The sequence below is a fragment of the Aphelocoma coerulescens genome, chromosome 2 (assembly GCF_041296385.1).
Source record: "Aphelocoma coerulescens isolate FSJ_1873_10779 chromosome 2, UR_Acoe_1.0, whole genome shotgun sequence".
NCBI classification, from domain to species: Eukaryota; Metazoa; Chordata; class Aves; order Passeriformes; family Corvidae; genus Aphelocoma; species Aphelocoma coerulescens.
Window position 1 is genome coordinate 20,747,302 of NC_091015.1, and position 27,491 is coordinate 20,774,792.

The window sequence follows — 27,491 nt, forward strand, 5'->3', positions numbered from 1 at the left end:
ACGTATGGAAAACTATTTTTTATTCAGACTTTTTCTTTATGAAATTCATCTTCTCTTGACCTTTTTAAAATTTCTTTTGGTCATTACAGCTCTACGATCATCTAGCATCTCCCATTATGCCTTTGCTTCTAAGCCCGCCTGAATTCTTCCTCCCTTTTCAGATTTACATCAGCTCTAACTTGTTTTAGAGAGAGCAAGTCCTTGGATTTCTTGATTTTAAGAGAGAAACTTGGTAGAAACTTGGAAAGGTAGGGGAAATAATCTCACAGCTGCCTGGAAGGGTCCTCCTTAAAGCTCTAGGAAAAAAAAGCTGTGCCTGGGTAGGTTCCTCTGCAAAGGGTCTTCTAGCTACAGTCAGCAGAGTCTCAAGTTCCCTAGGTAACCTGAATATCAATTATTATATTAGTATTCTTCAAAGGTTTTCCACTTTAAAGAAATGTTTCATTAGTGCAACAAATTACAGAGCCCAATTAAGTGCAAGCTGTAATTGTTTTTTACACCTCCACATCTCTCTGCTTTACAGACTTTTAAGCTTGATTTATTCTCATTTGGGATATACATAAATGGTATCAAATAATCTGCAGGTTTTCAAAATAGTTGCAACTCCAGTTTTCGCAGAAAGCTACAAAATAGTTAAAACAGCCCTCAAAATGAGGGGAGAGAGGTTACAGGGAAAGGCTGAGCATATACTGTGTTTCAGAGAAGCCTCTGAGCATTGTATTTCTGGGTTATCTGACTGAGCTTGAAGCCTGGCAAAACAATGCAACAGTGCTTCAGGAGAGGTATCTCGCTGGAATAGTGAGCTGTGGGTACTGGGCCCTCTCCCTATGGAAAGAACATTCCAGACAAACCTTATTTGCATCTCATAATGAAGGGAGAAGGATATTCCTAGGTGTAAAATACAGATTTAAAATTCCTGCTGTTACACTGCAGTTTAGCTGGCACAATGTTCCCCCCGACCAAAATATTTTAAATTTTCTTCTTTTTTAAAGGAACATTACTACTTTAAAAGAAGAGCATAGACTCTTGAAGAGTTAAAAGATCAACCATTTTCCTAGTCCTGTTACTTTCCCTCTGCCTTTTTACTCTACTTGACCTCTATTACCCTTTTCCCACTTTAATATCTCTTCTCAAAAGTGTGTTAAACATTCCTGCAGATTATAGAATCCCACTTCTTGAAGAGATTAGTTTTGTTGCAAGCTACACTCTAACCCATGTTAACAGTATTGCTTATCACATCTGTGTACTGCAATGAACCCCAGCTGAAACACAAATAAAACACACTGCAAGGTCAATTTATGCTTATATAAGCTCACACCACCACATAATCAATAGCTTTTCTAACACTAAACAGATCAATATTTCTGCTGTAATCTCTGAAATCTTCCAGTTTACAAGAAAATACACACAACTCTGGGACTGCAGAGTGGTTTAAGAGTGTATTTGCTGCACAGATTTAATAGATCATATGTAAAATAATGAGTATATATCCAAAGACATATTTTATTTCAGGAGAGAAAAAGCTGGGTGGAGAGATAGTAGTTAGTGACAGTTTGAAGAAATGCTTGAATCTCTTAATTGGTCTACAGACTATTATATACTTTTCTAAAGGTTGAAGGATTCCTATAAAGAGAACCTAATTTTGGATCAGTCTGAGCTAATTATGTCTTCATGGCAGACTCTTTAAATAGTCTTTAGTATGAAAATTTTATTACGCTTCTTACATATTCAGCCTTGATTTCAGATTCAACCCTTTTGGCTTTCTTTGTCTTAGACATTTATGATGTTACTTCATTTATAGACAATTCAAGGGCTGTCAGTGTAGTATTCCCTTTCAGCATGTTCTGTTTCAAATATCAGATTTAACCACTCTTTTCTAAAAGTTTGGAATGTGTCATAATATGCCTCATTGCACTGTGATTGACACACTGACTTGGATTGACAAGAGCCTGGAGAAACCTGTATCATTGTCTAGAGCCCCCAGTGCAGTATGATAAGATAATTGCTTGCTCATTATAAAATATTACAGCAGTGGACATAGATACAAAGTAGTCTTGGTGTTTGCAGTTGTGCCCTTGAAATTTTGCTGTTACATACTGGAATTTTTTGTGTGTTCTACTGTTACCACAATCTCTGCAGTATGAAACCTCAAACTTTTTGATGTCTTCACATGTACAGTACAATAACTCACATGACCTAATGAGTACAAATATCCAAGCTAGATAACCTATTAAAACAAACTGTTAAGCAAGCACAAAGCTTTTTGTGGTTTGTAGCAATCCATGGACTTTTGTCACTTGAATGCTTTGCCTTTGTTCAAATTGCATTGTAAAATGGGAAGTGCTGTGGAATCCACTTAGCTTACGGGAGTTACAGCTTTAAATATTTGCTAGTTTCAATTTGCATGTGGTTCTCTTTTGTGTGGTGTTTTTGTGTGTTGGGTGACTGAAGATCCACAAGGAGATACATCTCTGTAAGCATTGCTGGTGTCAATAATGTGCAGGTGCTTTATAACAGGACTGATAGGATACTGCTTTGGCAAACAAGCATTCACTTTATAGATGTTTGTAAATGGTGACTTAGAATCAAATAGATTTACACCATTATTGAAAAAGGTTTGTCCTGATCGCTGTTAAAATACTCCAGTTGTTGAAATTTTCTACCTTGCCTAGGCAACCTGCTTCAGTGTTTCCTAATACTGAACTTAAGCTTTCTTTAGAGCAAATTAAAATTATTTTCCTCACCCTTCCCACCATGGCCTGAAAAAACAGTTGATGATTTATTATTTTGAACAATGTTTTGAATATTGTGATACTTCTGCAGTGTCTATCTCCACCTATTCTTCTCCTCCTCCCACACCAGTTTAGTCCAATGTGTGATGGCAGTGAGATATTTCACACTCTTCTCAGCAATGACGAATGCCCTCAGGCCACAGATCACAGGCACTGGTGTCATACTGAAGTGTAGTCTACACAAAAGAAATACTATTAATTTCACACAGTTTTGTCAGACTCTGTAGGCTTACTGGGGCCACTGCACCGCCCTGAGGATCACAGTTAACTGTGTTGGCCCAGTGGTCCAGCTGTAGGCTGGAGTATACCAATTCCAGTGGCATACTTTCTTTCCTGTGTCCCAGAGTAATGCTGTGTAAAGCCTGGGTGCAGAAGCAAGTGCCTTTTCACACCAGACATGTATCTGAGTAAAATATTTTAAAACATATAAAACAAAATCACTTTAGCTAAGCATTGTTAATGTAAAAGGTTTGGAGGAATGGGAAGTTTTTAAACTCTGCAGAAGCTTTTTACATAAAGACAAATTTCACCTTCATTATACATTCTTCCCATTTCACTCAGAGTAAGGCAGTGCTGGGTTTTGAACCAGCAGAGAGAGTCTGCTAAGTGACTAGTTGTTGATTGTTTTAGCCTTTATGGTTGGTCTACACTGAGTTGCTGGAGATGTTGAGCAGTTGGCAGCATCTTCAGGATCTGTGCACGCTGTGACTTGTCAGCAGACACTTGCAGCCTGTACACAAGGCCTGAATCAGCTAAAATGCATATATTCATACTAGCACAGAACCAAGGTAGCTAATTTTGCAGCTATCTTGGCTCCAGAGCAACTGCAGGAGCTGCAAAGAAACTATATCAGCATATTTAGAGCCTGCATATTCCACTAAATAGAGTGGACTATCCATGTCAGGTGTTTGTAATGCAGAAAACTTTGGGAACATGTAATCAAGGCAACAGCCCTCTGTTTCTGCCAGCAATTCATCATGGAAAAACTGCATAGCAGTTGGAAAATAACATTATTTGGCTTGTCTCACAAGCCAAAACGATTTTGGTAACTGGCTTCAAGAAACTGGGATTTTTGTAAGGTCTCAGTGGCCATGAACCTTAAGAAGTTATTTGGATGCCATGTAGGCTCAAAATTCTGTACCAGCTGAATATAACTTGGGTCCTGCATCCTTCAGCCACAAAGGAAAAAATTCAGTGAAAGTATATGCTGAGCAACAAAAAACATTGTATGACTCTGTATTGTCTAATATGATCAAAGCTTCCCAGACAAATGCAGCACATGGCTCCACTTAGGTTATTGGCTAAGATAATCATGACTGTACTTACTCAGTCCTATGAGATATGTATTACCAGTCAAAATGGTGGTGTCTTTTTCCAGATTTTGAGTTTGTTCCTCAGTTATTACAAGTGACTTTTCTAGATAATGCAATCAACTCCCTTTCTTCTTATCTTGGCATAAGAAATATGTGTTTGGAGTTGTGCCTCAGGATTTAAAAATAGCTCTTAGATATCACTCAGCTTCCACATCCCTGCAGGAGAAATTGAGGAAAAGGCTTCTCCAAATAAGAAACTGTCAGTAATAACCTCTGCTACAGAGGAGATACTTTCCAAAACTATTGCCCTACAAAACTTGGGTACTTTGACTCAAACATCACCTTCCATCTGGACTTGTGATGCTGTGACTGGATCATAAACACCCTTTGTTCTAGGGCAACCCCCCTGTCTCTGATAAAAGCTGGAACTTAAACCTTCTTACTGTAAGATACATTCATGTTCTGACAGGTATGAGGTGGATGCTCAGCCTGTATAGCAACATGTCTTCCAAGAGCTGCTTCTGTATCTCAGGGTTTTCTCTCAGTCAGAACAAACAACATGAATCAATTTCCATTCTTAAAATAAAAAAACAAAACCAGAGTTTGGCTTTAAGTTACCACTGTTTGGTGCTGTTAAGATTTTGACTCTTGTTTTAAGTTTCCTTCCACCCAGGTGGCACGATACACAAGTTAAAATGTCATGGCTTTGCAACTCCTCACATGTAGCACTTGTTAAAAGGATTGGCTTGTAGAATTCATGTGTTAATCTTGTGAAGTAAATGCTCTTCAGTGAGTTGTCACCTCCTGACAGACCACATATGGATGACATTAATATTCTGATGAAATTGCAGTAAAAGATTGCTTGAACTGCCCAGTCTCTACCCCTTCCTCATCGTTTGCTGTCAGTTGTAGATTACCACGTGTCACAGTGTACAAAATCCTATGTGAGCAGATTGCTGACTACACTGCCATGGGTATTGCTGTCTGCAGGTTACATGCATTCCCACTGGAGCTCTGTACAGGGGTGCTTGGGCACAGTGGGATTCTGTGTCATGATTTGATCTAAGTAAAAGGTTTCTATTGTTGCCATCAAATTTTTGGCATGGATGCTCTAAGAATATTTGTCATTACTCAGTATGTATTATCTTGTTCTTACTGTGTTTCTGGACTAGTTTAACCCTGTTTTACTTCCTCAGTGGATCCATAATATTAATTTTAACTATTACTTTCTTATTAATTCTGGTATCTATTTTTCTTCCATGCTGTTTCTGCTTTTATTGAAGCACTCATTCTTGTGGAATGAGTAATAAAAAGCAAAAACATGTCATCTCTATTAATGAATGGGATCTGTTATCAGTTTGCCTTTTCAGGGTCTGGTAGCTGTTGCACACAAAAGAGCTGTTTTACTAAAGCTGGCAGGAATATTCTGTAATTATTCCTTCTCCTCTGCATGTCCAGTGGTTGACACAGATAATATTTAGGCTTGCATCATTTAGCTTCAAGAAAATAAGCAAGGAAATCAAAATTAAGGGTTATGTGATTCCTCATTTCCATGTAAGCACCAGGGAGCAGTGAAGGACAGCTGCTTCCTGAGGGACACGGTCCAAACACAGTAACCTGGCCAGCAGAGCAGAAACTGGTAGCTGGGCTCATCCCACCTCTAGCCAGGAATGGGGCAGCCCTAGCCCAGGCATGGGCACCTCCCTGGGGACAGGATGGACACAATTGAAGACTGGCCATGCTGTGGTGTTGCTGGGACGGGGACTGATGGCTCTGGAAGGTTGAAATAGGGTCCTGGACCCTAGACAGGGTAAGGGCAGCCACAGGGTGCTGAACAGGAGTAGTGAGGCTTGGTGGTGCCTTTAGGACCTGACAGTGATCTCTGAATCCTCTTATTGTTACAGTATTTATTAAGATTGGAAAGAGCTGGTTATAGCAGAAAGTGTACAAGAAAGAAAAGCAAGTGTGCTCCAGTCAAAACCAACTGATTCAACAACATCCAGTGTTCCCAGATATCATCATTTGACTCTACTGCCTCATTGCTCCCCTTTTATTTTGCCATATATTTAAAATAGGATACTATGTATGCACAGAGCAATTGTTTTCACCCTGTGGGTACCTCCTAACCACAGAGCACAGTCTCAGTTCCATCCCCACCCTTGGACCTAGTGGTTTTCATTGACCACCGATCGTCCCTGCCCCTTAAGGCTTGGAGCAGGGCAGTGGGAATCATCATGTTTAGGGAGTGGAGTGGAATGCAGGTTATGGAAATCTGAACCCTACTGGTTCCTCTCTCAGGAGTGACATTTCCTGGTTACTCTCCTAGAGTGGTTATTTCACATCTGTGCCATCCCAGCGCTCAGTCGTTCTTAGTGTTCCTCATACATCTGGAAACTTTGTCATGGAGGAGTTTTAGAACTCAGTATTCAAAATGGGTTAATATATACCAGTAAGACATCTGACAACTGAAATGGTGCTCTTTTCTTTCCTTCCTTTGGTATTTTATGTATGACTCAAACCTACCTTCCCAAGCTTTTTTTTCCCCTCTCATTTTGACCATTTTTTCAAGAGAAGTGAGATTGAGAGTTATCCCAGACCTGTTCATAACATAAAAATGGGAAACATAATCTTTAGGTTCTTCCGTGTGCCAGACTATGCTACAGTTCCATCAGAAACATTATTATTATTTATAATAATAATTGGCATTTTTGTTATTTTTATTATTGTATTTTCTTTGTCTACATTGTTGATAAAGTGAAATGAAGCAACTTCTCTTAGTGTCTTACCTCATTAAAGTCAGCTCAATTTCAAGCAGAATTTGGCCTCTAATATTTAACTAGTTTCAACAGTTTGTTTTACTTTGCACATTGAAACAGTATGAAATAACTTCTATTCCTTTGGCTCTAACTGTAAATTTTTTTTCCTTCTCAATTAACCTTCAGTGTGGTATTTTCAAAATTCTCGGCAATTCTGTTATAAATGCATTTCCTTCTCTAAATTGTTAGTAATTCTCTTAGTATCTCACCTAATGAGAAAGCTGTGTCCTAGAAATTGATACATAATGTCTCGCTATGAATATTTCAGCCTTAAAGCCTGAAAATCAGATCCCATGGCAGCAGAGAGGACGTTGTTGCCTAAAGCAAAATGAATTATAGTGTTTTGGGTCTGATTTCAAAGGCCTGATGGGGATTTTCATTTCATTTCACTGTTAATAATGTAGAATGTTTGCACACATAATATTTTTATATGTTTGGAGGCAACAGGAATTGTAAGATGAGTGATAGTCTTCACTCCCGCAAAAGGTTTGAGTGAATCCCTTGCATTTTTATTTATTTAAGGACTTCTGCTAGGTGTTTTGGGGAGCAGCTAGGTTGTCTCTACCACATAGGTATCTATCTTCTTTAGGTGGAAGTTGTGATGTAATTTATTTAACACCTCTGATGCTGTGCACAGGAAAATTGTGATGAACAGTTGTAGAAATTAATTATTAATTAATTGGCTTGCAACCATCTAGCTGTTAACTAAGTACCATTGCTAGTACCTTCTATCACCATCTCTTTTATTTCCTTTTTTTCTTCTCCAGATTTCTATTTCTTACCATCACTCGTTCTATGTTGATGAAAATCACATTTTTAATTCTTTGGGGACTGTAGTCTCTCACTGTTTCTGTATTAATCTTAGCAATTAATAATATTGAGGCGATCAATTACAACTTCTTTTCAGTAGGAAAAGGAGACCAAGAGATAAAAACATTTCTAAGTTTGTGGTCTGATTAATTTCTGAATATTTGCTGTGAAAATGCAAAGCAAGTCAAAGGAAATGACATCAGAGAAGATTAATATAGCCTTTTGTTGCTAGTTAATTCAAACTGGTGTTCATTGGTCTGGTTCTCTATCACTGCTTTCCTACTTATTTGCCTGTCTTTGATCTGGTTTTGTTTGTTTGGGTTTTTTGCAGGTCAGAATTAGCTTCCTGCTGTGATGCAGTTCACAATTTCATTGCTTCTCAAAACAACAGCCCACTGGGAAGTAACATGAGTTACGAAGTGGACAGTAAAAAGACTATCCTCATTACAGAGGACATTTTTAAGATGCTGCCTGTGGTAAGAACTGTATCTTTACTTGTTATTGTAATCACAGTATCCTATATATATTTTGGGTTAGTAATTGAGATGCTTTGATTCCTCTGGAAGAGACCCGTCAGCCCCTGCATGCACTTTATGCACTTCTTTATTCACCTTGCAAGGTGGTTTTTCTTTTAAGCCTTCCTCTGCAGTGGTAGAGGCATCTACAGGGTATCACAGATCATAGATTGCAGGTAGAGTTGCTACAGAACACAAGCAGTGCCTGGCTTGGCAGCCAGCTGAATTCAGGAGCAAATACTCTGAGAATGTTTGCCTTGCTTTTATCATTCCCATTTTTAAAGGCATTTCAATCTGGAAGAACATTTCATATTCCTCATATGCCTATGCCATTTCCAGTAGAGGCTGGGGTATATAAGTTACGAAAGCTATTTTGGTGGTAAACCTGATACAAAATAGCACGGAACAGAATAGAATAGAGTAATTTCAGTTGGAAGGGACCCACAATGATTGCATAGTCCAACTGCCTGACCAATTCAGGGCTGACCAAGTTAAAGCAAATTATTAAGGACATAGTCCAAATGCCTCAGGCACTGACAGCTGGGGACATCAACCACTTTCTCTAGGAAGCCTGTTTCAGCAATTGACCATCCTCTTGGTAAAGAAATGCTTCCTAATGTCATGTATAAACCTCCCCCAGTGCAGCTTGGAACCACTGTGATGTGTCCTATCACTGGATACAACGGAGACAAGATCAGCACCTTTCTTTCCACTTCCCTTCCTCAGGAAGCTGTAGAGAGCAATGAGGTCACCCTTCTTTTTCTCCAAACTATACAAGTCCAAAGTCCTTGGCTACTCTTCATAGAACATTCCTTCCAGCCTTTTCACCAGCTTTGTTACCCACTGGGGCAGGGTGTTTGCAGCCAGACACAGTGGTTGAGGAAAGGAATCAGACTTTGTAGCTCAGGATTACAATAGACAAACAAGATCTTGAGACGAGACAAAGAGGTTGTATTTGGTTTCTTGAAGCTAAGAACACTTGAGAGACCTCTTATCCATCTCTGACATTCTTGATTTGTGAGATCCCAGCCACCATGAGTCTAGTTCTTCCTGGTGCTGCTGTGAATCAGTCTTAACTAGCTTAATCACTAGCTTATAGTGGTTCCAAATTTAAACTGAAGAAAGAAAAAAGTAGTGTGCACATATACATGCTAAGCTAGCCAGAATTGTCTGGCCTTTGTGTTCTCCTACTGTCCTTTCAAAATTGAACAAAATATTTAAACATGTTGTTTTGTAATATATTGCCAGGCAATATATTTGCCACTTTTGCCACACTTTTTGCCTTGTTCATAACAGTGTCGCTTGCTTTTCTTTGGGCAAGCTGATGAGAGAAGAAGGAAGGCTAATGCTTTCCATGAGCAAGTTGTGACTCACTTTTACAACTGGATTTAATTTCTGCAGTCATGTATCCCAGCTGTTGGCCTCTGTTGAATGTCAGTGCTCCCACAGCAGAAGAGGTTGAGCAAGATACATGAAAAGTTTCTGAGGCTGGGAAAACAGCCAGCTATAGTAACATCAACCTAAATAGCCAACAATTTACATTGATTGGCTAGGTTGTGAACTGTGCTGGTTCTCAAGCGGATGCACTCAGCTCCCACTCGGCTTCCCCACTGCAAGACAGGAAGCTGTAACAGGAAGAGGAGCAGAAAGGGTGAACAGCCAGAAACAGTAAGCTCTTCAGTGAGGCCTTCCATTCCCAAAGAGTTAAGCCAGGGCACATCATTATCCTTTACAGCATCTTCAGGTTCCCCTGAATTCATTGTTCTGCTTCAAATGTAATTGTGTGATGACACAAGTGAGGAGAATTTGCAAAGTTACCTTCTATTAGCTGAGAAAGTAAATGACTGGATGACAACCCCCAGTGCAAAGGAAAACGGATAAATTTAAACTGTCTTCAGTATAAATTAGTTCCTCAGCTTGTCAAGGTTTCAATTCACTACTAGAAAGTTTTAGTATTAAGCATATTCAAAAGTTACCCAGTTTTAACAATCCAGTGTTATCCTCTCAAAGTTCTGATAGCAGAGGTAGCAGTTCTCTATCTATTGGTGCCTGGTTTTGGCTCTTGGCTGTCCAGGTTTGGCAATCCTGTCTGCTAAATGATGAATGCTTTTACTGGGATTTACCAGATTAAACCTGCAAGAGCAAATAAACACAAAGAAACAATCAAAACATTTATAAAGAATCGGCTGCATCTTTTTATTTGTTTGCAGTCCTCTCCTCTTTCAGTCTATCCCTTCAAGAACTGTGCTGTGGTTGGAAATGGAGGCATTCTGAAAAATTCCAGCTGTGGAGCTGAAATTGATAGTTCTGACTTTGTGTTCAGGTAAGAGCTGCTTCGTCTTCCTGAAGTGTGTCCAACATTTTTAAAAACTTGGCAGGGTTGGAAGTGTGCCAATGCCAGTTTGTAGCAATGAGGAAGGATCTTGACAATTCTTTATTTCTGCCTCTTTAAGGATACTTCTGCTTTGTAGTTTTCAGAACGTTGCTTTCTAATTAAAGAGCAGGCTGGATGGATACATGTATGATCAGTGATTGCAAAGACACCTTGCAGTGATGTGAAATGTGATTATCTGAGAACCTGACATTTCTGGTCATTTAACAACCTTTAGGAATTTAACATCACATGTAGATCTCTGGTTTAACAAAGTGTTTATTTAGCTGTGGTTTGGCTCACTCATGTAGTTACTTAATTGCCCCAATATTTGTTATATCTTCTGTTACTCATTTAAAAAATTAAGCATCTATTCAAGTAGTTTTTTTAATCTCCCTCTATAGACTGGGAGAAAACCAGGCACACTCCTAGTATAATTTGGCTCACTGTCAGTATGTGACTCACAGTTTGTAGTTCATGCAAAGAAACAGCAACAGAGGGAAGGTTCTTCTCTCACTGATGTCCAATCACACAGCATGCTAAATTTTGTTTCCTTTTCTTACTTTTGCCTAATACTTAAGCTTTTGAAAATCTAAAAAAAAACTCCAGTTAGACAACTGTTTTAATAAAAATGGGTAATCTGTGTACTAAGATGATAAACAAAGTGACTGAATTTAAAAAAATGCCGTCTTTACATATTACAGAAATCACTGTCTCTACGATAGGACAAGTTATGCTGTTGTTAGAAGATGTAGTAGAAGACTTTCAGCACAAAAGTATTGTTTAGGCAAGAGGGGCAATATTTCCTAGCAGCTAGCATAGGGCTTTCATAGACTGGCTCCTCCTGGGATTTTGACTGTGCTCCTGGTTTGTGATACAATTTATGAAAATGAGCTCTCTGTGCCCTATTTTAACCATCTGTACAGTAGATTAAATATTTTTACTAGAAGTGCTGTAAGCCTTAGTTAATATTTGTAAAGTGCTTAGACATCCCTGGGAGCTAACGTGAAAGTGTCATTGTACAAGAGAGGAATTTGCAAATAATAACTCTAAAGCATTTCTGGCACACATCTGTTTAAGCAAATGTTTTTCAATTTCAGGTGTAACCTCCCTCCAACCACAGGAAACATTAGCAAAGATGTTGGCAATAAAACAAACCTTGTGACTGTTAATCCAAGTATCATAGCCCAGAAGTGAGTACTGCTGCAAATCTGTTTCTGCGCAATGGCGTATAATTGTTTGATATGATTTAGATTTTCATGGAAATCCATTGGGATACCAGCATAGAGAGCAGTGCATGTAAATTACCTCATTAAGCCTTCGTTTCCATGTAAAATATGTACTAGTCTAAATGGAAATCTTCTAAACCTGGCCTTTTTTGTAGCATAGAGGAGTCAGAAATACCTAGATTAGCAAGAGCCTTGGCTGCTATTAGTTAGCAATTTAAGGCTGAGTAAAATTGGTGATTGTAAGCCCAAGCCTCTTCTTTTTCCGCCCATGACCCTCATGACCCCAAGCATTTAGAAAGGAATTGTAATCATAAATCAGGAAAGCCTGGAAATGCGAGTCCGACTCTATAATGTGCTTAGAGGCTGTTCTGATGAGGGCTGTTTCCTGAACAGAGGCCCAGTTTCTGTAATCCATTTTTTCAACCCCTATGAAAGCTGCTCGCTCACACACTTTTTTCTCAGCAGAGGTGGGTTTTTTTCACCTTCTTGATGAAAAGAAAATCTAATAAGGCCAGCCTGACTAATCTGACATCTTCAGCAGGCTGGAACTGCAGCTTATCTATGAAAAGGACTGCTGTGCCATGTTATTTACTGCTTGCTCATCTTACTGTGTCTTATTGTCTGTCATAACTGTATTGTCAAAAAGACAACATCAGGCAAAGCTTTCTTTATTTCTCCTTGAAAGGAAGAAGGAAAAAGTACAGTGAGTACATAGAAATTACTAACAGGCATTTTTCATTGATTCAGGGATAGAACTTCATTTTTTGCAATGAGTACTAACTACGTTAATGCTTACCCAACCCTTTTGACTTTAATGAAGACTAATTATTGCTTCTCCAAAAATAGATTTAGCTTATTGATGCTAGTGGGGCTGCACAAGAATATGAGGAAGGGAAAGTGTCCAATGACTCAGCATCCTTGATGACTACTGCCCTGATCCACAATTTTTCTGAGCTTAATCAAAGTGTTCTGCCACAGCTGCACTCATTTTTTAGCCAAATCAAGTCACACTAGGGTTAATAGGAGTTACACTGAAGGAAATAGGAGATAAACCTGTGGGAGGATTAACTGAGATTATAAGAGGATTTTATGATTTTAAAAAGTATTTATTTAAATATTCAGAGAAATCTGTAAATGCTTTTGAAGAAGAAGCAGGAAGCAACTTGGTACCATTTGAAAGAACTAAGTTTGTTTCTTCTCTCAGAAGACCTATTGTGACATTATTCCCTGTAATTTCTAATTCTGTGTTTGCATACTGGCTTAGTCTGATGTTATTTTTAAGGTTAATCAGCTTTTGAACTGTGTCTGTCAGGGTGTACAATGTAGGTGTCCTAATGGAACTGGGCTACACTCCGCCTTACAGTGGCAGAGCTGCAAAAGAGATTGAGACAAAGTTGAGTTGTCCAGGTTTCTAGCTAAGGAAGAAGAGAGATTTGAATTCTGTCCTGGAGGCTCAACACTTTACACTGAGTAAAAGCAGAGAAAATTCCTGGAGGCCAGGACACTTTTCCTAGACATAGGCTCAGGCATTTCTTGCTTATTTTGGCTGCGTGGCTCTAGCTTGCGCAGAGGTTCAGGGTCAACAGGAGGACCTGAGTCTCTCTCATTCATTTTGTTTCAGAGTCTGGTGGTAATGGCACTTTTCTGGGAAGCAGAAGCTGTAAGTTTAAACCCCTTCAGGTTGAGAAAAGGTGTATCACTCCTTGCACTAATTTAGTTGTGCAAGAGGTAGCTCTTGCATGAGTGGTTTGAATGGAAGTGGCAGTGGCTGCTGTCCTCCAACTTGAAGTGCTGCATGAAAAGAGGGCTTGAACCTACTCAAGCTGTGAAAAGAAATGAAACCAATTTTTCCAGCTTGTGCTGGAGCCATTTGTGAAAAGTTGACGCTGGTAGCCTTTGAAAGGTGAAAATACACTGTTCAAATAGACAACTACCTGGGAAAGAGGACTCAGTGCTTTGAGTCCCAAAGGGGATGGAAGCTCCATATGTTTAGGTGATTCAGAAAGTCAGATCTGTAGAGGACGTGAGTTGAGTGAGCCCCTTGCTTGTATCACGTCTCGGATAACTTGGGAGTTTCAGTAGTCAGTATTTGGGAGCACAGAATTCTCCAGAGGTGAGAACTAAGTCTCTTTGCTCTTTTTTGGGGACTGAAAGCATCTGAGAATAAATTCTCATAATTTGTGAAGTTAGAGCTCTAAGTCTTTATAGATCTCCATGTGTTGCTTTTGTAGTTGAAGGACATAAACAGGGATGCCTATATTTTTAGCTATTTTAAAAGTATATTAAATGCAGGTAAAACCCTGCAAAATTTGAGCACACACTAATCTTTAACACTCCAAGACTGCTCATGCATCCTTGGATTTCCACACAGGGCAGACAGAGATTTTGAAGAGAGATTCTTGTATACCTATTGATGTAAGAAACACATTCCACAAATACATACAGTACATATTGTAGTGCATGTATTTTTAAACAGAGGAAGTATGAACACAATATTTTTTTGCATTCTTCTTAATTTCTTGAATTGATCAATTCTGTAAATAGGTCCTAGTCTCATTAGTAGTGAATTTGATCTGCTTCAGTATCTCCTGCGTTGACAGTTCAGTCCTATTTAGTGTGTTCTTGTTAGACAATAGTGAGATTTTCATAGCTGCACATATGACAACTTATAATAGGGTGATATGAATTTGCAGTGTAGACAGTCTGAACTGGTGCAGCAGAGTTCACAACGCATCTTTGCAAATGTAGTTGGGTTGTTTTGGTCTGTAATGTTTGTATCAATACTACATTCCATTCCTAAAATGTTGTGCTTTGCAGATACAACAAGCTCAATGAAAAGAAGACACAATTTCTGGAAAACATTGCAGTCTATGGAGATGCTTTTCTTTTACTGCCGGCATTTTCCTTCAGAAGCAACACGGCCACTTCTTTTAAAGTATACCACACTCTGAAAGAGTTCAAAGCAACGCAAAGGGCAATATTTTTTCACCCCACTTATCTGAAAAGTCTTGCCCAGTTCTGGAGAACTAAGGGTGTGAAAGCCTACCGGTTGTCATCTGGTTTTATGATCACTAGTGCTGCTCTTGAGTTGTGTGAGAATGTGAAGCTCTATGGCTTCTGGCCTTTCTCAAAATCCACAGAGAAGATGCCAATCAGCCACCACTATTACGACAACCAGCTGCCTAAACCGGGTTTCCATGCAATGCCCAAAGAATACAACCAAATCCTTCAGCTTCATGGCAAAGGCATTTTGAAGTTGCAGTTTGGTAAATGTGAATCAGACTAAAAAGGTAGGTCCCATTCTTACCACATAAAATGTCTTTATTTCACTAATGTGCCAAGGGAAAACTTGATTTACAAAGTGTGAGTCTTTTCTTCCTTAGAGAGATGTTTCTACCTTGCACTTAATGAAAATTGTATTCCTAAATAAGTGAAAGATTGTATCTTTCTGAATAAATATGTATCACAGAGTTGAGAAATATTTTCTAATTGTGAATATTAGATAGGGAGCATAGCGAAGTACAGATTACCCACATAAATCATAGTCAGTCAGCTGTGTCTCCTTATCTCAGATGCATGTCTCTGCCAACCTATGTTTGGCTTGCTATCAGTTCCCAGGAGCCAGCCTCCTTTGAGAATTGCTTTATTAAAGGCATTCACACATTGTGATCTCCAAAAGGAGATGCCTAATCCTGGCACAGCCTTTCCAGATATATACAGAGAGCAGAGTAAGGATGAGGATTGTTCCAGGAAGGGGAAGCATGCATCTATGGCCTCGTTCCCTCTTGTTAGGTACAGATCGGAGCAGTGTGCGCTCACGGCCCGGGGCTGCGGAACAGCCTGTGGACGGCAGTGAGGGCGCTGCCATACACTACAGCAGATCTTGCTGAGCATTTTACCTTGAGGCAGCTCAGAATCTGGGAGTTACAAATATAAGATGAAGTGTCATTCCCTTTCCTCTGGTCTTTCGGTCCCAACCCCTTGGAACTCTACCTTCTGTGTATTGCCTCAGAGACATGCAGCAGTCTGGCCTCTGACCTTGAGCCAATTTATTGTGTACACACTAGAGATGACTCTGAAAAGATTTTTCTGCATGTTTTCCATCTTGATTTGCCCTTTTGACAAAATAAGACCAATTTGTATAAGTACTTCTTCATCTTTTAAGCTAACTCAGAAATTCCTGAGCTCACAATACTGTTGTCAAAAGTCTCCTTCACAGAACTCTATTTTTCCTGGGGGTTCAAGTTAATATAATAGTAAGTGAAGTGTACAGTAGAACTGCCATTGTATACAATATGCTTTAATTGGACTGATGTAATCTCATGACAGTATCACTCAAATACAATAAAATAGCATCATCTTGGTCCAGCCAGAAATTTTAAGCTTAAAAGCTCAGGGTGCTTTTCTTCTGGCTAGGTTCTGAAATGTATTTGAAAATATCCTTTGTTGGTGTTTAGAAAATGTGTTGTCAGAGATACATTCACACTTAGTTTATCATCAGAGAATGCTAAGTTTTAAAATAGCAGATTGCTAGTACTGGGAAAGCACAATTTTATTCGGTTTCAAGGAGTTTTTTAAGAAATAGAAAAATAAATGGCTTTCTGATTATTAGAATAATATAAAACCTGTAAGAAAGAACCTAGAATCCACCTAGTGAATCCATTCTCCTAGTCCATGGCAGGAGATTACCTAGGAGGAGTTGAATTGTATATATATGCAGTTTCATGTGGCTAAGGTATGCTTTTTTTTGGTTGTAAAAGATTGCCGAATATTGGAAAGGTTAAAAAATACATAATGTATTTTTTCTTAGTGGCTAGGCTGTTGATATCCAGCAGTTTTCATTGTATTTGTTATTCCTATAATATAAATCATTGGAGACAGACTGTGTAATTTTAATTGTAGTAACTACACCAGCTAAGAAAATTAAAGGCAGCTCTGTAGAAATATTTACCCTAGAGAGAAGCAGATAGAAGCCACAAAAATGTTTAAGTATCTGTATGTGTTAATTAAATGCTGTCCATGCTTGACAGACTGAAAATCACTTGTGACCAAATTTGCCAAATAAGCTGTAAAGAAAAAATACACAAGAAGAATAAGTTGTGCTGCCCTAATTTACACTTACATTTACAAGGAGAAAACCAAAGAAATTAAATGTTTTCAGTATGAGCTACCATTCTGCTAGTATTATCAACTATTAGAGATAATTGAAATTCTATAATGAGTATATTTCACTGAAGATGACCTTTTCTAAAAATTGAACAATCTCATTTCTCTTTTCAGTTTCCATTTTATGTTCTTCTCCATGCTCTGTGTTCTTCCCTCTTAGTGGGTAGCTGAAGGTTCCTTACACCAGTGGGTGCCCACAGAAGGCTCAGGCAGAACCTCCCACACACATTACTGGGGCACAAAAGTTTGCTGCTGTAAATAAGAAGTGAAGGAAGCTTCTCTGCTGCGAGCACCTATAGGGAGAGTATAACTGCATCCTAATGAATAATTTTTGGCAATATTGCTCCTAAACACTATCCTTGACATTGGAAAGGCGAATTTTTCTTATTGGATAGAGAGAATTGTCAGATGTGAGAGCCCTATAGAGTCCCACAGTGTGGGAAATTCTGCCTTAATATCCTCTTCTGTACCTTTATGATTATTTTCAACAGACATGTACAGGCTGTCACTAAAGTAGGTGTCCACCTATCACAGAGGGTCAAATGGAAAATGCAGCAATAGCAAAATCTTGAAATAAAATAATGATCTTTATTATTTTGTATTAGATTACCAAATAGTTGTTGCTATATGGCCCTGCAGCTGGAGGAAGTCTTGTTTGTTCATTGGTTTAACCTGATAAGCCTGAAGGGCATGTCATTAGCTTCAAGTAAACACAGGTTCAAGGAGCGGAAATGACCTGATTCATATTTAAAAATAGAAAAAAAAACCCTGAAAATCTGATTAGAAAAATTGTCAGATGATAAATTAATCAGACTGGCATAAATTTGATTGCCCAGAAGCCTGGCTAAAATGCAAATTTTGTCTGTCCGAGAATCCATCAGGTTTTCTCTTTGCTAGGAAAAGACAGCAGGGAAGATGAGTATGTGTTTCTTTGACATACAGAACAGCAACATTAAGCAGCTGCTCAGAGGAGTCAGTCACCACAAAAAAAAAAACACAGAAAGGAAGAATGAAACTGAGACTCTGAGCCTGGGGAAGTCAATAGTGTTCAATTTGTCTGAGCAGAAGGCCTGAGGGAGGAGGGCTTGAGCAGAGGTGTGCTGGTGATTAGGAAGTAAGAATTGCTGAACCTTCCACTGTGTATGTGTATCTTACCTGGAAAGTAAGAAGTAGGTATGGGTTTTTTAACTCCAACCGAACGATTACATGCAATCTATTTCTGACAGAGAGCAGCAGTGACTCCCTCCACTCAAGGTGGAGCTGCCAGAGCAGCATCCTGTAAAGCAGGGGGATGCCTGCTTACTTGCTCAGGAACTGACATGAAAAAGAATAATTTTGTTCCAAACTCTGTCCTCATGTGATGTTTTTTTAATCTTGAAATTTGCTGCAACCAAGTAAGTGATAAATACTGTTACACATAACCTATTTATAACAGTAGAATGCCAACATGAGCTTAAATTCTGTTGAAATTCTCTTATGCTTGTGGTGTCCTGGTGTAGCTAGAGAAATAGGAGCTACCCCACAGTCCACTTTTAATTACCTTGAGAAAAATTATACCACATTTTAAAATAAGGATGCCTCTGGATTCCTGTCAGACAGCCAAATTTCAGACTATCCTTGACTTGGGCAAATATTATCCAATGTGAAATTATTAGATACTGAAAGAAAGGTTTTCTGCCTTAGAATCCCTGCAGTACAGCTTTTAAGCACACACTTTGCTCATGCATTCAGTGAACAAAATATACGTGTTAAGAATAATGTCAGTAATTAAACAAGTGGAGATAAATTGCTTCTGATTTAGTTAAAACCTACCAGAATAGAAAAGTATAGATTAAATCAAATTAGAATTTATGTTAGATTTCAATTCAAATGAAGAAGTATTTGCATATCTAGAAGAATTCTGGTTTGGTTTTCCACAGCAGAACTATCCTGTTGAAGAAACAGAATAATTGCAATCTCTAGCTATTTCAAAATATGAGTAGATAATATAATTTAGAACATATCCATATTCAGATTGGCAGTGGATGTGTCCCCATGAAGATACTGGCTAGACCTAGCCTTGGTTAGCTTAAGAAACCTGAAGAGTGTGGAGCAGGTGGGGTAAATGTGAGCGGTTCTGGGGGTATTCAAATGAAGGAGTCCTCCTTTAGAAAGAGCAGATGCTTGAGTTACACCAGGCACGAGCATTCCAGCTTAACCAGGAGGATTCTGAGAGCCTGTGATTCTGTATAATATCACAGACTCACTGTCTGAAATACAGATGAAAAGCAGATGCAGAAGGTGCAATGCATACACAGAAGAATAAACTATTGGCTTCTTTCAAATATAACAAGCAGTTTTTCTACTATACAAGAAATACCAATAACATATTTTATTGTTTTAATTCCAGAGTGATGATCCTAAGGAGACAAACTCAGCAGTTCGGTGTTGGATTTGATCTGATGTGATTTTGTGAGCATTAAACTGCATTATTACAATAGAGAAATATTTTACATTTGGGGAGAAAACGAAGTGGATTTTTCACACAGTGACTGCTACATTTACAAATTTTGAGCGATCATTTTTTAAAATAACAAATTAACAATTATTTGGAAAATTCTGAAACTCCTTACTCTTGGTTTAATGGTAGAAAAGCACAATCTCAGGATGGTGGCAATATGTGACATTCATCATATTTTGCTTCTTAGAGGATCATTAAAATATTTTGACATAAGATCTTTGGTTTTGTTGATATCACATAATATAAGCAATAGTTTCTGTATGGTGGCTGCATGAGTGAACATTTTCAGTTAAAAAACTTCGTCCTGTAAATACTGGCATTTTTCTACATGAGAAAAGTGATGAGAAGAGCTGCAGAGGAGTAATTAATTCAGAACCATGTCATTCGTAGTTTGTCCCAGTGTGCACAGATGAGAAAATCCCTGAGGTTAGAGGTAGTTAAGTGGTTTATGGGCTTTTCATTTTTTGAGCAATAGATGATGCTGTGGATTTAATGGGATCACTCATATGAGTAATGTTAATTCTGAGAACAAGTGTATGAAGGACCAGAGCCGTATAATTATTTATAAACCACTCTACTTGCTTGTGTTCCTGTCTAGAGTCCAGTTTAGCTCCAAATGAGGACAGTGAACCTGGTTCCACACTACAGTCCCCAGAGTCCTGGTAGGGCATGACCTTGCACACATTCTTGCCATTCCAGCTCTGTCTTGGCCAATAGATGAGATGGAGTTTCCAGTAGAAAGATGATGGGTACCAAGCCTATAATTCAATTTCTTTTCATGTAGTATAGCTTGTATCCATATGTGACTATGATAATGAAACTGCACTAGGCATTATTAGAAGAATGTTCCTCTTACCATCAACCCCCAGCTCTTCAACACCAGGACGTATGAGAAAAGTCACTACATTCACTTAATTTGTAACCTGTGCAGTTCTTTAAGTTTTCCATGCAGTCCGAGAATACATGTGGAGCAACATCCTCCAAGAGAAAGTGAAAAGTGGAAAGAATCACCTTATCATTTACAAGAACTATGTCACACCATGACAAGCAGTTGTACCCTAGCTTTTACTGTTTATATGCTTATATGTTCTACTGCAGAAAAAAAAACCAACCAAGCAAGCAAACAAAATTTAAAAATTTTAATAATCAGATTCTGTTAAGAGTTCCACTGACTTTTTCTGAGAGTCCTTTGAATGGTCAGTTCAAAGATAGAGTGTTCTTCTTCTTTTACAGTCAGATACTATCAGATATTTCATTTCCTAAAACTCCTTTTGCTACTGCAGCATTAAATCCCAAATCAACTGATTTAAAGAGCATTCAGTATTCCACTCTTCGAGGATTACATCTGCAAAAAAAATTCCCACTTAAATGAATTGCACCTTAGGAAATAAGGTTCAAAAAAGCCTTTTAAATGTATACCTCATAAGAGCATTACTGCATTGTAATATTTGAAAGCTTACCTTGCAGCAGTTTTATAATCACATAAACACTCCTGGAAGTATTAGAATCAATCATTGTGGTTACAGGTCTGTTGATTGAAACACATTCAGCATCTGGATCCATTTCCAGGATAATGATATCAGAATCCAGTATTACTCCTACCCAAGCAGAAGTGTCCATAAATTCTGACTGCAAATATCAGCAGTAAAGTCCATTTTTGAAAATAAGGGGTTTTAAAAATTACATAGTGCTTTGTGCTTTGGGGCAATAACTGATGCCACTAATACACATGTGGACCTCTGAGTGTCAGTAGAGCCTTTAATAGAAACAAAGACAGCAGAATTGAGCTGAATCCATCTGCATTACCAGGTGGTGACTGAAAGAGGGGAGCACAAGGGTTTGATTTACTCTGATCTATTCCAGTTCCAGCCCCAGAATCCACATTTTTTCTTCCCCAGCAGTGAGATTTTTGCCATTTTCTGGCCACAGGCGTCTGCTGCTCATGTGCAGAAAACTGGCTGCTGCAAGAACCTGCATCCATGTTACAAGTGTTATGGATGATTGCCTACTGCAACATCCTAGTTATAGATCAAAGACAAATTTGCTCCCAAAAGAGCATCTCCTCTGCTATAAATCACTCACATGAAGTGTTTTTAGTAGAAGCTGTGCAAAGTGATGTAGTTGTCCTTTGGGTGATGCAAACAGCTGAGGTTGAGGAGAATCTTGCTGCATTTCTTCCAGAGAGGCAAAGGTACACCTCTGTTCAAGTAAGGACTGTAACTTATTCCAGTCTAGTGTAGAGCAGTGAGGTGATCCTGGCTGTGTACATGTGTACATAGAAATAATGCAAGATCATTCATTGCTCAGACTAAATTCAGTTAACTACTCAGCGTGAGTAAAGGGGCAAAACCTGGTTGTGTGAAGTAGAAGATGGGGAGAGGAGAAAATGAAATTTATTTTTAGCAAAGAAGCAACTTTTTTCAAAAGCACTTGTTAGTACCACATTTAATTGTTTCAGTGAATAAATGTAGACAGTATACCATGACACACCATGAAGAGCTGAAGTTACTGTGCATCTGAACTATTTCTGTGCAGCTACACTATTTGAAACACACATGTATTAGTAACTGGAAAGGTCATCAGAATACATTTTAAGAGAGGTTTAGCCAAAAAGAGGAAACCTATTCTAGCCTTGATGAAAAGAGGTATTAACTGAAGGAATGTGGTGTAGCACTCACAAATGAGAGCAAATAGAAATTTCTGTAGTATGGACAGACACTGACTTTTTAGCACTGTTTCCATGAAGTTTAAACTTGCCAGTGACCTGAAGACCTAATCTTCCCTGCTCTCAAGGCTCTCAGTGATTTGTGTGAAAGATGGGGCTGATAAGAAATGCGTGAAGGAATTGTTGATCTTTCCTACCCTTTCCTACAAATACTCTTAATTCTCCATAGAATAAAAATATACTCTATTAGACTTTGGATTAAGAACCTCAGGCCTTGCTCCAGACATGAAGTTATTATGAGATGTTAGTTGCATCCCCTTCACTCTACAGGAGGGCAGACATTTTACTCAGCTTTATTATAACTACTGGTGCTGTGTGCTGGCCAGGTCATGTTAATTCAGGCGCAGGCTGGGCAAGTTAATAGCGGCATTTCTGCATCACAGGGTACAGTTAGAATGACCAAGACTTTCTGAAGTACACTCACTGTGGGAAATTATGTTTTCTTGGGTAGCTGAATAAATTATTTGTCATTTATTTTACATCTGTGCCAGGTTAATACTAATAAATGGATTTTGTACCTGGCTGGGAATGTTTATGACACTTTTGCAAGACTGAGCCAACATCAGTTTGGATTAAGAATTCTTGACCAAAGGTTAGGAAGGACTTTTCCGTTTCCTCTATTTCACATGAGGAATATTCATTTTTAGGGATTGTGGGCCTCCAGTGCTGTCACATGCTGTGGAATGAATATTGAGATTAAATAGTTTTCTAAAGATAGAAACACTGGCAATGTGCTAATATTTCCACTGTACCTTTGCAGAAGCTGACAGTGTCCTTGCATGACTGCATCACAACATCCTTTGATTAAAGCCCGCCTGGCTGCTTTTATTCCTTTTTCTCCTCTGAATCTCTAATGTTTCATCCTCTTTCAGGATCCAGTGCTGCCTTGAGTTGGTTATTTGTCTTTACCCTCTGGAGTGCTATGCAATCCTGTTTAGTGTCTGTTAGGGAGTTTGTGTGACTGTGAATCAAACACTGCTATGCTTGCAGCATAGTAAAACATGCTCTAAGCAACCGGGTTTACACCTCAGGGAAGGCTGCTTGGTGTGATATTCACGTTGCCTAACTGGAGGTGCTAAAGTTGGAAAGCAAAGGAGCCAGTAAGACCATGCAGGTGGGATTGTAGGGAAACAGCAGGCACCATTTGTTATCCAACAGCTGTTGGACAGACCCAGGGTCCCCTGAAAGCTTGACCAAGTCCAGAGGTAACATCTCTCAGGGTCTGCCTGGTCAGAAGGGAGAGATGGGCCCCTGCAGGGGGGATTGGCAGCACAGCAGCTGTTCTGGTGGGCCGAAGCCCATCTCACCCTGTGGTGCCAGAAGGTGCTTAAGGCACCTACACTATGGTCTCTTGGTGCCTGCACTGCTGATTATTGCTCACCCTTCTCTCTTTCCCATTACAGTCATTTTAACAAGCTGTTGACCACCAGCAGATTCAGAAATGATAAGCAGAAAAATTCTCACTTCACTGATGGTAAACTTGCATAAACTTGGTTGTTATTCAGCATGCCTCTGCTTTCAGTCTCTTCTAATCCCAGCATCTAAGACAGCATCTGCAGAGAAGAGAGGTGAACAAGGCCTGGGCCGTTTGAGACCAGTTGCTCTCATTTTGATTTTCTTTCCTTTGTACAGTAGTGAGATGACTGACATACCAGCATGCTTGACAAAAGATGAAATTCTCTGTCTTGTGTGACTCAGAAAAAGTAACTAAATTATCTAGGTGACTTTGAACCTTCTGTGGCTCTCTAAATTACTGTCAAAATACTCCTATTGTTAGGTATTAGTTGATTTTATTCAGTGCAAGTACCTGGATCAGTTAATTGATCTGGGTTAATTGATCATGTACAGCTTGAGCCTGCACAGACTCTGTGGTGGAGCTGCAGCCTAACAAGGCAATCCAGGTTTAGATCTATTTGACCTAGAGATCTTTTTTTGTTCTGTCAGTTGCTCTCCTGTGACAAATTTGTGGAGGGAGGTCCTGAATATCCATGCAGTATCTCCTCCAGGGACACTCAGGTCTGTATGTGATCTGTGAGTCTGTGAGATCAAGCTCAAGGAATATTCTGTGGAGTGCTTTATTCTGAAACAGCCCTATCTCAAACAGCTGATAGCCACTTGTTGCATACTTTGAATCAGTAGACTTCTTACACATGAGCCTTTTAGTTAAACATATCTTAGTTTAAAATATTCAAAGCTAGGTAATCCTTTATCTTGTGGTACTTCAGCAGCAGATCTCTTTAATCTCCAGGTCTGCTAGCCAACAACAGTGAGAAGGGGATGTGTAGTTACTTTAGAAGGCCCAACTCTCTTTATTTTGAATTCTGTCATTTTAGACAGGATCGTCATTCTCTGAGTTTCTGGACAGACAAATTTCAAATGCTGCTAATTTCTCAGGGGAAATCCTTAAGGCTTTTCACCTACAGCATACAACAAGTGGACATATTTATATTTATTAAGCTTTGTTCCAGATTTTCATAAAGTATTTAATTGGCTCAAAATTATCATTATGATCAAGTAGAGCAGAAACGCTCCGCAGCATGCCACTAAACAAAGGGACTATTGCTGTTATTTCGTGGTCTCCTTTCATAAGGGCACATTTCAGAATACCTTCCTATTCTGAGAACGCGGCTCACCAGGGGAATGGCCCGGGGTTACTGGGTTACAGCTACAGGGGTAGCAGCCCATCAGTGTGCTCTCAGTGTGGAGCAAATTCCAGTCATACAGCCAGAGCTTAACATGATGGGAGAACATCAGCTTGAGTTTGCCATCGACCAAGGAGTAGGTGCAGTACTGTGAGGTGTGGTGATTGAGCTCACATCACTCTGAGCAAGAGCAGTAACTGCCCTTGGGTGGCAGGTGCTGGCAGATACTGGTTTAAGATGAAAACAGTCTCGCTGTGAAACACAAGGAGTGGCATCTTCATGTTGCCATCAAAAGAACATTCAAAAGAACATTTGCTAAATCCTGATGCACCTTCAGCAATACATCAGTGTTTGTTGCCACACCTGGTACTTCTGTGTCTTGTCTTTTTTTCATCCCTCTTTTCTCCAGTGAGAGAGAAAACTTGCAATGCACGATGGAAGTATTTAATGATCCTATCATGGTTTCAAGGCAAGAGCCCATCAGAATGAATCATCCAAATAGTTGTGACAGGATAGTCTATTGTCAATATTGCTGAGTTTAAATTCCTCACGATTCACTTTCATCCCTGACAAGAGGAGATTCTTCACAGCAAGTCTGTAGGTCAACAACATGCTAGCCTTCTCAGCTCTTGGCTTGGCTGTGAGATGTCCCTAAAAACACCTTCTCCTTGGTGTATTTATTGTCAGTGTTTACAATACAAACCCATTCTTGTGACACTGAAGTGTAGCAGCTAACATTTCTGCATTTTTATATGTACTATTTATACAGTAGCTTTATATGTATTCTTTGTGTTAATATTCTTGATGTTATTTTGTTTGAGTACCTAATTAAAATTATTTTAAACATTATTCTTTTTTAATGTCACCAGAGTAAAGTGTGTGGAAAGTTACATAATGTCACCTAAAAAACCAGTCATACAAGCCAAAATAATTTTAAGGGTATTTGACTGATTTCTGAAGGAGTATTTTTGTTAGTCATTTGGACACTTGCATCTTAGATTTACCTTTCTAAGATAGGCCTAAGAGGTAACCTCCACTTCTGATTTAGTTCAAGATCTGCAAGTGACAAAACAGGTGAATGGAGAGGTCCTACCCAGGGCTCCTCAGGGATGGCAAATGTGTGGCTTTTCTTTTCAGAGACTCATCCATGTGTCAAAATGTAATTTCTTAAAGTTACCATGATAGCTTTTGCCCGGAGTTTTCATTGTCTCTTAAAGTGTGTATTGTTTGCATTCATTTGAGCTCCATTCTTTCCAATGCAATTGTCAAAGCAGAGCTTATTCCCCCATGGAGCTGGCATAATTGTGCTCCTCCACATGCACCAAGCTCTCTGTGAAGCTACTAGTGCAGGCTCTGCTACTGCTGTTCCAAAAAGGTTCCTCAAATTCTCTCAGTGCTGAACTTATTTATGTTTTCAGATGTGAACTTGGTATTGTCTGAGTAGAATGTGTGCAGCATAATATAGAAATGTCTCTGCGCAGGGTTTAGGAGGAGGCAGGAGCCCCTCAGCTGTGTGTGTGCTTTTATTACAGAAAAACAAGATGAAGTTGTATTGTTGAGTCATCTGTTACAGCTGATTTAATTTGTACTTTGTTTTCATGTTTTAAGTGCCTGATGATTTTTTTGTCAAGGAGGCAATGGTTTCACTGTTGTAAGGCATACTTAGAATTCTGTACTTGTTACCTGTTCTGTAATAGAATATTTTTGCAATTTATGTTTGGAAATAAAGACTTATTAGGCATAATTTTGGTGGGTTTTTTTCTGTCGTGAATTTCTGAGACTAAACAATCAAAAATAAGTCTCCTGAGGCAGCAGCATAGGAAATGCATTAGTCTGAATCCTCTGGAACAGTATCAGCAACTGACAGTAGAAATGCGGACAGTTCCTTAAGATTGTGCAAGGAAGAAAGCAAGCTTTGCTTAAAAGCAGGTATAGGGGGTTGGGGCACTGGTGCATGTGTAAGCATCTCTTGCTTAAATGGTACCTTCAAGTGGTTTCAGTCTTTTGTGTTCTTGAATGGCAACACAATTAACCATCTTCTTTTGCTACTTCTAGTGACTTGAAATACTTTCCAAAAATTATTTATTGAAGAAATGTCAAACAAGGAAAGGAACCAAACAAGAAAACACAATTGTTACCATCTTCCTCTGAAAATAGCTCTTAAATTTGAAAACTATCTCTAAGAATAACAAAATGCTTCAAAAACAATGATTAATGGAAAATATTTAAACTATAGATGCAAAAAATCTTTTATACAAAATACTGACTTTGTATAAAATACTTTTTTATAAAAAGTAGATACATGTCTGATAGATGTGTATCTAGTAGATTTCTACATATATTTTAGTCGCTTGTGTTGGGATTTTTTCTTAATATAGGTTTTGGTCACATACAAAGATGCTTGTAGTGAATGAATTTCAAACAGATAAAGTTCAGAGGGAGAATTTTCCTTCCAAGTGTTTACTTTTTACTTTTGGGCAGAAGGCAGCTGTAGAACTTCTGTGCTGCTTACTGTGACTTCTCCAAATAGAAGCTGACTGCCTCGTTGAATTGGGTCAAATATGTACATGCAGCTGTTTGGTGAGGAGGACTATTATCCTTTAGGGCCCTCT

The 27,491-nt window shown here is 38.9% G+C and overlaps 1 protein-coding gene across 5 annotated transcripts in view; it reads left to right on the forward strand.

Annotated features, from left to right (window-relative positions):
• ST8SIA6 (ST8 alpha-N-acetyl-neuraminide alpha-2,8-sialyltransferase 6) overlaps positions 1 to 26,613 on the forward strand; it is a 45,664-nt gene extending 19,051 nt beyond the window's left edge. For 4 of the 5 annotated variants that reach the window (XM_069006715.1, XM_069006717.1, XM_069006713.1 and 1 more), the window contains 5 exons: positions 8,063 to 8,207; positions 10,457 to 10,569; positions 11,718 to 11,810; positions 14,664 to 15,136; positions 19,402 to 19,725. In XM_069006715.1, the coding sequence (XP_068862816.1) occupies positions 8,063 to 8,207; positions 10,457 to 10,569; positions 11,718 to 11,810; positions 14,664 to 15,132 (820 nt within the window). In that variant the 3' untranslated portion in view covers positions 15,133 to 15,136; positions 19,402 to 19,725. Of the gene's footprint in view, positions 1 to 8,062; positions 8,208 to 10,456; positions 10,570 to 11,717; positions 11,811 to 14,663; positions 15,137 to 19,401; positions 19,726 to 23,640 lie in introns of those variants that run through there. The other variant, XM_069006712.1, reaches the window with a different exon arrangement.
• The last annotated feature ends 878 nt before the right edge of the window (positions 26,614 to 27,491 follow it).